Below are 12,544 nucleotides of genomic sequence, written 5' to 3' on the forward strand. Positions count from 1 at the left end.
ACACTGAATGCATTGATCAGTAAAGAAATGATCAATGCAATCAGTGACACTGTGACTGGGGGGGGAGGGGGGGCGGGGGGGATCGGGGGGCGATCGGGGGGGGGGGATCGGGGGGGGTTTGTGTGCCTGTGTGTACCTACATGTCAGTGTAGTGTTGGTGCACACTTACTTTTACTCTTCTCCTCGTAGTCCGGTCAAAAAGACCGCCCCGAGGAGAATGACATCACTTCCTCCTTCCTGTGTAAACAATACACAGGGGAGGAAGCTTCTCATTGGCCAGGAGCGATCCAGAGGGGGTGGCCGAAAACCAACGGCCATCCCCTCATCACGGAGCGCTCCTGGACCGAATCGGACCGCCGTAAACAGCGGGAGGGGGTCCGATCGGACCCCCCACCCGCTGGAAGGCAATCACGTAGATGTACGTGATTGTGCCTGCCTGTGCCATTGTGCTGACGTACAATGGCAATACGGCGGTCCTTAAGTGGTTAAGTAACCAGCCTGTATCCAAGCATGGGAATTTTATGGAACATAAACTAGGAGACCTCTCTAACCAATTTTGCGATAAAAAAATAAATACATTTACTGTGCGGATAAAACAGATCTTTTACACATCTAGGGATTTAATAACTCTTGGGGAAATCTCCCAGGATGATTCTTTCTGTATTTATTCTATATCTAGCTGAATTTCTTTTAGCGGGATATGAAGAAACTGCTCTGTCATTATACAATACATACAGATATAGAACACATTTTCCTTGCTGAGCACGCGCACCCATTATTTTTCTTACAGAAGACTCAATTTTGTTTTGATTATTTTCACAGGTAAAAAAAACTTGTTCTAAGTGATCCTCAACTACCTGCAGCTATCAGTCAAGTGTTTTTTTTTTTGTTTTACTTTTTTTAATTGTATTTCTTTAACCAAAAAATTCCTTCTAGTGGCAGAGGTTTACAGTCCTTTAGGTACACATTGTTAACATTATTACACATTGTAATAAATCATCTATGAGTTTTAATTCCTGGCTGATAAAAATGTTTGTTTTCCTGTATGAATACATTTTTTTTCCTCCTAAAATGATCCCAAAGAATATTATTTACTTGGTAAAAAGTAAAAATAGAAATAATCTATGTGGAAAAAAAAAAGTTTTTTTTTACATTGAAGAGGTCTATTCACACAAGATTCACAACTTTCACCTAAGATTCACAGTGGATAGGCAAATAGGTAGTAAAAATAAGGCAATGTAATGTGTTGTCAACAAGCATGACCATTCATTTTGAATTCAGTGGAAAACGCATAGGTGTGATTTTGCACTCAGCAGATAAAAGTTTTGTAACACACATTTGTAAATACATGTGAAGTTGCACTGCTGTGTCAAAGCACCTCTACAAAGTATGGTCCCTAAACTTTAAACTATCTGAACTCCCAATCTGGGACACATTGGGGGGGACCTGTTGGGACATTACCTATTTTCCTACAGTAACACACCAGAAGCACAGACTTCCTCAAAGCAGATGAAGATCTTCCAGAGCATCTGCACCAAACTAAACAAAGAAAAGAATGGCAGCCATTTAGATACATGTTTAATGAGCACAGAAATTGTGCACATGGGTAGGGGAGAACATTACACAATAAAGAAATTCTCCAGCACTTAATGTGTTACTAAACCCACAACACTAAAATCAGTCTGTATATGCAATAAAGAATGCTTGTTATACTCACTGAGGAACCTAAGGGGTTAATCCTGCGCATTGTGTAAAAGGCTGTTTGATCCTGTCTTCTCTGCTCTTCCCCTTATTCCACTGTCCTCAAGCCATAGATCAAAGCCTTGAGGGAAAGCTGTACATGCTCAGTTTGGGGCGTATTGCTAGAGAGTTTTTTTTCTTGTGAGGGTGCATGTGATCAGCACAGGGCCAATCAGCACTATCCAGACAGAGGGTCAGGGGTCCTTTAACCAGACACAAGACTTCTATATAGTGCTGATGAAAAAAGGTATTTAGCAGTTTATATTTACAAAAACGATTGCATTTCCATGTTCTGTGTACTGTAGGAGACCAAATATAGTGAATGCAGGGTCCTGGATTTAGTATTACTTTAATATTGCTAGTCAATGCAAGAATCCTAATTAAAATGTTTTAACATTTAGGTAAGACGTTTTTCACAGCAGACATCTGCAAATACTGCTGTGTTATTTAGGTTTAAAACCTCTGTTTTTTTCTTCTGTGCTCAAAAAGAACTAGTAAAGCCACAAAACAAAGAGCTACGGTGACCGGTTAAAGAATTCAAGATGCCATTCTGTTCCTTCTCTTTAATATTTTCTCCCTCTCTCTAAATATTTACTACTTACAATCCACTTGTGTATGTACTGTGGAGGTTGTCATTTATCATTGTCATGGTATAGCTAGCAGTAGTCAGTTACCTCCAATTACATAGATTCTGTAATGGTGAAGAGGTTTTGAAGCTTTTTCAAGTAGCTTCTTCAATTCCAATGAATATCAGAAACATACCCTAGCATTTCTAGCCACACATGATTCAGTCCTATTAATCCAATCACTATAAAATGCGTCAAGACACATGTTAACTGTCCAAAAACAGGGTGAATGGTGAGAACGTTTGTGGAAACACACTATTCTAAAAACACAATCCAATCCCTTGGTGCCAGAAAGAGTGCAACAGCTGTTAATCCTTCAATTTACATTGTTATAGGTGAGAGCTGTTGTCAAACCAGCAGAGTAGAGATGTTGAAGCGTAATTCTATAGGAAGAAAAGCCTTTAGTCTTTCTTTAGGTCTTCCTGCTCACTGCAAGGTTTAACTGCTCACTTTGCCCAGGGGATGATGAATCTTATTTTCTAATGTTTTTTATTGAGATTTTTCAGTAGAAAAGGTAATATTCAACAGGTACATTGGCTACAACTAAGATACAATAGTTGTGCATCAGATTCTAAAAAATTTTTGCAAACCAAAACATCATACGGTCAATATGAATTACTCTATGTATGAAACTCATAACGGTCCATACTTGTGCACAACAAATATACCATCTCCTGCTCAATCACATTTCATCTCTCCCCTCCCAACAGCTTGTTGCAGGGGGGGGGGGGGGATAAGGGGAAGATGCTGTGGTGTATTGCCAATAATCATCCAATAATCATCCCCTCTACTAGGGCGCTATGAATGGGGGACCAGTGGGGACAACAGCATCCTTGTCATCCTCATCCCACAGCACTAGACATGTGCAAAAGGAAAAAATGTGTTTAGTTTAGTTTCGTTTTAATTCGTTAATTAATTAATTTCGTTTAGTTATATTAGTTAAATTAGTTAAATTTGTTTTCAGATTTCGTTTCGTTTTCTACTGAATTCGAAAAATCGGTCGCATTCGAAAATATTTCAACCAAATTCGAAAATATTTTTACCGGATTCTAAATGATTTCAACATGATTCGAAATTATTTCAACTGCATTGGAAACTATTTCAACCGGATTCGAAAAATATTTTGCGACCCGACTACGTGGCCCCAAATTCGGGTCGCAAAATGTCATTCTCTGCTGCAGAAAAGTGCTTGACATTTTGCGACCCGACTTTGGGGCCCCGTAACTCAAGGTCACTTAGAGCTAGAAACCCCAAATTTGGTATGCAAACACAATAGAACTAGCACTACAACATCTCTTGATTCGAAATTATTTCAACTGCATTGGAAAATATTTCAACTGCATTGGAAAATATTTCAACTGCATTGGAAAATATTTCAACTGCATTGGAAAATATTTCAACTGGATTTGAAAATATTTTGCGACCCGACTTTAGGGCCATGTATCTCAGGGTCACTTGGTGCTAGAAACCCCAAATTTGGAGATGTTGTAGTGCTAGGTCTACTGTTTGCATACCTAATTTGGGGTTTCTAGCTATAAGTGAGGTCGCAAAATGTAATTCTCTGCTGCAGAAAAGTACTTGGCATATTGCCCATATCTGGGGTCACTTGGTGGCAGGTGACGTGGCAAGTGGACAATCCACAACTTGGCCATGTGGCACTCGTGGCAGGCCACATGGCACTTGTGTCAGGTCACATGGCACTCGTGTCAGGTCACATGGCACTCGTGGCCGGCCATGTGGCAGGTCATGTGGCACTCATGGCAGGTCATGTGGCACTCGTGGCCAGCCATGTGGCACTCGTGGCAGGTCACGTGGCACTCGTGGCAGGTGTCGTGGCAAGTGGACAATACACAACTTGTGGCAGGCGACGTGGCAAGTGGACAATACACAACTTGTGGCAGGTGACGTGGCAAGTGGACAAATACAATACACAACTTGTGGCAAGTGGACAATGACAAGTATGAAAGGTTGATGTGACAGATATATATAAGTAAGTAACTAACCATCTTCCAAAATTTATAATAGAAAAGATTAGAACAGAATAGAAAAAAATATAATTTAATAGACCAAAATAGAAAGAATATACCACCATCTTCTGAAATTCGAATTTGAATAGAATAAATTAGTATTTTGAATAGTATGAATTCAAATTTTTTAATTAATTAATTTAAAATTTGGATAGAAAAGATTATAATAAAATAGAAAATAGACTAGAAAAACGATAGAACAGAACAGAATAGAATATATTATACTTTATTCTGTTCTGTTCTATTGTTTTTCTAGTTTATTCTTTTATATTCTATTAAAATCTTTTCTATTAAAATCGAAATCATTATATACTAAATTCGAATTTCGGAAGATGGTTGTTTATATATATATATATATATATATATATATATATATATATATATATATATATATATATATATCTTTCCAACATTCGAATTTCGTATAGAATGGATTTGAATTTGAATAAGAAAGATTAGAATAGATATAGAGAATAGACTAGAACAATAGAACAGAATAGAATATAGATACTATCTATTTCATTTTACATTTTTCTACAGATTACCATTTGTTTTAATAAGATCTCCTGCAGACTATTAGCATCTATTTCATTTTTTGTAGATCTCCTGCAGACTATTAGTATCTATTGAGTTTTTTCAACAGATCTCCTGCAGACTATTAGCATCTATTTCATTTTTTTGCAGATCTCCTGCAGACTATTAGTATCTATTTTGTTTTCTCACCAGATCTCATGTAGACTATTAGCATCTATTTCTTTTTTTAGCAGATCTCCTGTAGACTATTAACAGCCATTTCAATTCTTTTTTTGCAGATCTCCTGCAGACTGTTAGAATCAATTTCATGTTTCTTTTTTGCAGATTACTATTTATTTCCATCAGATCTCCTGCAGTATATTAACATCTATTTCATTTTTTTGCAGATCTCCTGCAGACTATTAGCATCTATTTCAAAATTTTTTTGCACTAGAACAGCCATTTCCTTTAGTTCAGCAGATCTCCTGCAGACTATTAGCATCTATTTCATTTTTTTTGCAGATTACTTTTTATTTCCATCAGATCTCCTGCAGACTATTAGCATTTATATAATTTTTTTGCATATCTCCGGCAGACTATTAGTATCTATTTAATTTTATCATCAGATCTGCAGACTATAAGCATCTATTTATTTTTTGCTGGTCTCCTGCCGACTATTAGCAGCCATTCCCCTGTGTATAGAGATATAAGCAGTTATGTCTTTCTTGTTGTCTCTTCCTCATACCGTTCCTCCATTCATAAATGAAATAGATGCTAATAGTCTGCAGGAGATCTGCAGAAATAAAGGAAATGGCTGCTCTAATGCAAAATGAGAATAGAAAAATGAAATAGATGCTAATAGTCTGCAGGTGATCTCCAAAAAATAATGAAATAAATGTTAATATACTGCAGGAGATCTGATGGAAATAAATAGTAATCTGCAAAAAAAATGAAATTGATTCTAGCAGTTTGCAGGAGATCTGCAAAAAAAGTGAAATGGCTGTTAATAGTCTACAGGAGATCTGCTAAAAAAAAGAAATAGATGCTAATAGTCTGCAGGAGATCTGGTGAGAAAACAAAATAGATACCAATAGTCTGCAGGAGATCTGCAAAAAATGAAATAGATGCTAATAGTCTAATAGTAACAAATAGTAATCTGCAAAAGAAATTAAAAATGAAATAGATAGTATCTATATTCTATTCTGTTCTATTGTTTTTCTAATTTATTCTCTATTTCTTTTCAAATCTTTTCTGTTCAAATTCAAATTCATTCTATACGAAATTTAAATGTCGGAAAGAAATATGTATATATTATATATTATATATATATTATTATAAAACCACCATCTTCCGAAATTCGAATTTAGTATATAATGATTTCGATATTAATAGAAAAGTTTTTAATAGAATATAAAAGAATAGACTAGAAAAACAATAGAACAGAACAAAATAAAATATAATATATTATATTCTGTTCTGTTCTATCATTTTTCTAGTCTATTTTCTATTTTATTATAATTTTTCTATCCAAATCTAAAATTAATTAATTAAAATTTTTTAATTCATACTATTCGAAATTCTAATTTATTTTATTTGAAATTTGAATTTCAGAAGATGGTTGCATATTCTTTCTATTTTATTCTATTAAATTATATTTTTGTTCTAATCTTTTCTATTTGAATTAGAAATTTTGGAAGATGGTTAGTTACTTACTTATATACATCTGTTACATCAACTTCTCATACTTGCAGTGTACCAGTGCAAAAAAACACACACATCTTATTAAGTTGTGGATTGTCCACTTGCCACGTCACCTGCCACAAGTTGTGGGGTTCCTAGCACCAAGTGACCCCGAGATATGGACAATATGTCAAGTACTTTTCTGCAGAAGAGAATGAGCTTTTGCGACCCGACTTTGGGGCCACGTATCTCGGGGCCACTTGTAACTAGGAACCCCAAATTTGGTATTCAAACAGAGTAGAACTAGCGCTACAAAATCACTAATTGGGGTTATTTCAACCAAATTCGAAAATATTTCTACCGGATTCGAAATGATTTCAACATGATTCGAAATTATTTCAACCGCATTTGAAACTATTTAAACCGGAAATATTTTGCGACCCAAATTTAGGGCCATGTATCTCGGGGTCACTTGGTGCTAGAAACCACAAATTTGGAGATATTGTAGTGCAAATTTGGGGTTTCTAGCTGCAAGTGGCCCCGAGATACGTGGCCCCAAATTCGGGTCGTAAAATGTAATTTTTCAAATTTGATTCGAATTTCGTTTGAATTCGTTAGCATTGTAATCCGGTAATTCGGATGCATCCGAATGTCTGAATAATGAAAATTTGTCCGAATTTCGATTTGGGAACAAAACGAACTGCACATGTCTACACAGCACTTCCCCAGTGTACAGAAGTGGGTGCATAATGTACCATATGATACTTCACTTGGCCATGTGGCCTTAGAAAACAAGAAGAGAGAAAGAAAAAAAAAAGAGTAGGAAAAAAGGAAGGAAAAGCAGGAATGTAGAAGAACAATACAAAGGCAGGTGTGCACTCTAGCCTGTAAAAACAAAAGTAATATAAATGTCCTATGAAGCATCCGAGAGATATTTAATCCATGGGTCCCAGATTTTGTTAAAAAAGGCAATTTTAGCTTTTAGGACCACCAAAAGACATTCATTCACTTGTCTACTTTTAACTCCCTACTTTCTCATTATATCACCCAAACCATCTTCTTTGCTGCTCCCAAGACCTTCTGCTCTCAGGCTCTCTTGTCTCCTGCTCCCATGCTTGTCCCCAGGTCTTCTCCAGAGCCGCTCCCAACCTCTGGAACTTACTACCCCAATCTGTCCGGTTATCTCCTACTCTGTCCACTTTAATGCGATCCCTGAAAACTCATATCTTTAAGAAGATCTATCCTCACAGTCCCAACCTTTTTGTTTTTCCCTCTAAGCCCTTGTACACACGGTCGGACATTCCGACAACAAAATCCGTTGCATTTTGTCCGATGGATTTTGTCTGAAACTGATGTTGCATACACACAGTCGGACAAAGTTGTCGGAAAATCCGATCGTACATAACGTGATGACGTTATTTCGTTAGGACGGGACTACGTTCAGGCTAGTAGCCAATAGCTTTGGTCTAGGAATTTGATCTGAGCATGCGTGGCACTTTGTCCGATCGGAATTCTCTACACACAATCAGACAAAGTCCGATCGGATCATGTTGTCAGAAAGTTTTATAGCTCAACTCTAAAACTTTGTCAGTCGGATATTCCGATGGAAACAGTCCGATGGAGCCCACACACAGTCGGATTATCCGACAATACGGTCCAATCAGACATTTTCCGTCGGAATGTCCGACCGTGTGTACAAGGGCTTAGATTGTAAGCTTGCAGGAGCAGAGCTCCTCTAACCCTCTTGTTTTTAATTGTACTGTTGGTGTGGTGTCTCCCTACATTGTAAAGCGCTGAGCAAACTGTTGGTGCTATATAAATCCTGTATAATAATAATAATAATAATTCACCATGATCCAGGACGGTTTAGACTTAACTAAGCTGAACTGGCTCGTAGGAGATTTCCATGATCTGGCAATGGGAATTCTGTCAGAAAAATGAATGCTACAAGCCATCTTTTGTATCCCAGAGTTCCCTCCACCAGGCGCCAAAAAAACATCATGCCCTCTGTTCCACAGTCTCTAAAGCACAGCGGGGAGGCCCCCGGGACACAAGACACCACTCTTATTGGCACTATGTACCATCCTAATAATATTTTATAATTTTCTTTAATCAAGGAGGTGTTGATAAGCGATTTAGAGGCATATTGTACCAACTTACACCAATCTTTCACTTCTCAAGTGTAATTTATATAATTTTCCCATTTGTTCATATAAAACTCCTTAGTGGAGGCAGTATTCAACATGTAAATCTTGAAAATGTGACCAGTGTGTTTGTAAAAGTTCATGCATAGGTATTCCATCGCTGTGGAAGAGGTAAAGCCTGAGGTCCTATGCAAAATAGTGCACTCTGAGTATAATGAAAAAGTTCTGAATTTGGAAGCTGATATTTTTCTTGCAGGAATAGTTTCGACAGGACACCTCTGTGGTCACAGAAATCTGCAATATGTAATAAACCCTTATTAGTCCACCAGGTAAAACCTTGAGTATGGAGACCCAGCGTCAAGGCAGGATTTCCTAATAGTGGGGCCATAGGGGCATGAGAAGACTTGAAACCATATGTTGTTGTCAGTCTATCCTATAAATTTAATGAAAATGACAGGGTGGGGCACATCATAGTTGGCCTGTACTTGGCTCTCAGCCACATCAGATGGCTGATTTCTCTAGTTGGGCAATGAGATGATTTAATATTCATCCAGAGGGGGCAGGACTGCTGCGTGTGAAAGTGAATCAACTGGGTCAATTGAGTGACTTTATAATATTTAGTCAAATTTGGTAATCCCAGTCATCCCCTTAGTTTAGGGGGGTGATGAATATTAATAAAATCCCTTGCTCTCCCTCTCAGCAGAGGCTGAACTTTCCTCTGCTGTCTGTTATTTCATGGTTGAGGGTGGTCCTTACATACAATGCAGAACTGCTGGTCCTGTATTATACAGAATGATGTCAGGAAGCTGGGACCAGTCAGGTAGCAAAAGAAAGACACTTTTGTGGGCCAATTTCACAGATACCAGGAATAAGGGAGGTATATCGCCTTATTTATCATGCCCTAGCCAAAATGAGCAACTAAAGTGTTACTAAACCCAGGACCCTGCATTCACTATAGCTGGTCTCCCACAGTACACAGCACATGGAAATGCAATTATTTTGGTAAATATAAACTGTTTTCTCATCAGCAGTATATATCAGTCTTGTGACTTCTATCAGTGTCTGTTTAAAGCCTATAGGACGAGTTTTTATTCTACTCTGACTGTCCTATGAGGCTGCAGGGCCCCTGACCCTCTGTCTGGACAGTGCTGATTCACCCTGTGCTGATCACATGTACCCGCTCAAGAAAAAAAAACCTCTAGCAATAAACACCAAACTGAGCATGTGCAAAGTGACTCCAAAGGCTCTGTTCTATTAGGAGATGGATTGGGGACAGTGGAAGAAGGGGAGGATCACAGAATACAGGATCAAACAGCCCTTTTACACAATGCAGAGAATTAACAGTTTAGGTTCCACAGTGAGTATAACAAGAAAGCTTTACTGCATATACAGACAGATTTTACTGTTGTGGGTTTAGTAACACTTTAACCCTTATAGTGGGAATAGAGGAAAACTGTAATGCCCTGTACACACAGTTGGGAATTCCGACCACAAAATCCGTCTGATTTTTTTCGACAGGTTTTGGCCGAAACTTGTGTTGCATACACAGGGTCGGACAAAGTTGTCAGAAAATCGGATCGTTCTGAACACGGTAATGCTCGTTGCATACAACGGGACTACATAGAGGCCAGTAGCCAATAGCTTTCGTCTCGTAATTTATTATGAGCATGCGTGTCAGTCGGAATTCTCTACAAATGATCGGAAAAAGTCTGATCGGATTTTGTTGTTGGAAAATTTTAGATCCAGCTCTCAAACTTTTTCCGTCTGAATTTCCGACGAAAAAAGCCTGATAGAGCCCACACACGATCGGATTTTCCGACAACATAATCTGATCGGCCTGTTTCCGTCGGAATTTCCGACTGTGTGTACAGAGCATAGGAGTAACATCCCATAAAGCAAAGTGGTAAAAAACACAAATGTTATTGGTGATTATTACACCACTGGATGGCCCTAAATGTGTTTTCTGAAGAGCAGTAGATGTGCTGCATAAACCAGCTTACTGTGCCTAGATCATTATAGATACCAAATAGCAAAGTAAAATATAGTTTCCACCCATTATCATTATAAAAATTAGCAGAAACTGTTTCATTATTTGTTGCTTACTCAATAGTATTTCATGCATAGGGTGTTTATGCTTGTTTTCACATTTTATTCTAGCTTATGGACCAGACAAATTTCAGTATCACAACATATTTCATTGTAAATGGATTCTCAGACCATCATGGTTTACAGCCTGTAATATCCTTTATGGTTCTGTGCATTTACCTTGTCACCATTGGTAGTAACATGACAATTCTTCTACTCGTTTGTCAGGATCAGCAACTTCACACTCCAATGTACTTCTTTCTGTGTAATTTGTCCATATTAGACATCTGTTGCTCAACCAATAATCTACATAATATCGTCATCAGTGCTATATCAGGAGACAACACTATTTCTGTTTCTGGTTGTTTATTACAGATCTTTATATTTTTATCCCTAACATGTGCTGAGTTGCTTATATTAGCCACCATGGGCTATGATCGTTATGTAGCCATATGCAAGCCACTATACTACAGCATGATCATGACTTCTCCAATTTGTACCCTATTAGCAATGTCATGTTGGATTTTGGGTGCCTTAGAAAGTGTCCCACTTGTTTTGGAATTGTTCAAGTTAACTTGCTATAGATCAAACATCATCGACCACTTTTTCTGTGACATCATGCCAGTGATGAAGTTGACTTGCAGTGATACAACCTTCTTAGATCTTTATATCCTTACCCTAGGAGTTTTAGTTTCGGCTTTTTCTCCATTTCTTCTCACAGTCATTTCCTACTTCTTCATTATTGTTTCTATTTTGAAGATCAATTCCTCCACTGGCAGGCATAAAGCCTTCTACACTTGTTCTTCACACCTCACAGTCTTCATGTTACTATACACAACTCTTGCTATACAGTACATGAGACCCCATACATTAATAAACTTAGACTCTAATAAACTAATCTCTCTCTTTAATACAGCCGCCATGCCTCTGCTGAACCCCCTGATTTATAGCTTGAGAAATAAAGATGTTAAAGCATCTTTTATCAGAAGATTTATGGTTATTAAGCTAAAGCTATAGTACTGGTAATAGGTAAAAGAGCCGAATCAAATATTTAACAAAACCTAATTACTTATGAGTAAGTATGATCAAACTCTGAAAATGTTGCATCGAAGGATAGATCACAAGTCAAATCTAAATTATTTTATGTCTGGTTGCACCTCTCAACTACTAATATGTGAGTAGCGATGTATTACAATCTGCAGTACAAGACAGGGAAGTAGGGATCAGCCGAAGGAACCACAGCGGCCAATGGGAAATATGCTAAAGTATTCCATAGATCAAGAAGTGTGGGATTTGATTAGTTTCGGAAGCTCTGCCCCAAAGTGAAGTTTCAGAAAACAAGCTAATAGACAGATAAGTATAAATCTGTTTTGTTCACAGGGTACTTCAATTGTAATTTTGTTATCCACCTAATATGTCACTTAAAAAAAACAAAATGTTTGTTAATACTAGCCATTGTCTAATAACCTTCATAGACACATTTTCAAAGCTTTTCTGACAGCTGAGCAAAGCCTGAGCCAATCAAAGAAGACAGATAATGCCTTGTGAGTTGCATTATCAGTTCAATGCAGCCAGGAGCCAAAAAAAAAAAAAATTGCAGTGTCAATTTTGTGTCTTGTCTGTGTCAGTGTCTTTGATACAAAGCAATGCTGGCACACCAGTAAGTTTTTGTGTGTACACACATGAACAGCTGCTTCATAAACATTGAGGCAAACATTTTTTTATCTTT

At 37.6% G+C, this 12,544-nt stretch overlaps 1 protein-coding gene across 1 annotated transcript; it reads left to right on the top strand.

Annotated features, from left to right (window-relative positions):
- Window positions 1-700: 700 nt before the first annotated feature.
- LOC143987637 (olfactory receptor 5AR1-like) lies at window positions 701-11,832 on the top strand. Its single transcript, XM_077486532.1, has 2 exons — window positions 701-822; window positions 10,888-11,832. The coding sequence occupies exon 2, from the start codon at window positions 10,891-10,893 to the stop codon at window positions 11,830-11,832; it is 942 nt and encodes a 313-aa protein (XP_077342658.1). The 5' UTR covers window positions 701-822; window positions 10,888-10,890.
- The last annotated feature ends 712 nt before the right edge of the window (window positions 11,833-12,544 follow it).

This window comes from Lithobates pipiens, unplaced genomic scaffold, assembly GCF_037356315.1.
Source record: "Lithobates pipiens isolate NorthernLeopardFrog02 unplaced genomic scaffold, aLitPip1_a1.2 Scaffold_1, whole genome shotgun sequence".
NCBI lineage: Eukaryota > Metazoa > Chordata > Amphibia > Anura > Ranidae > Lithobates > Lithobates pipiens.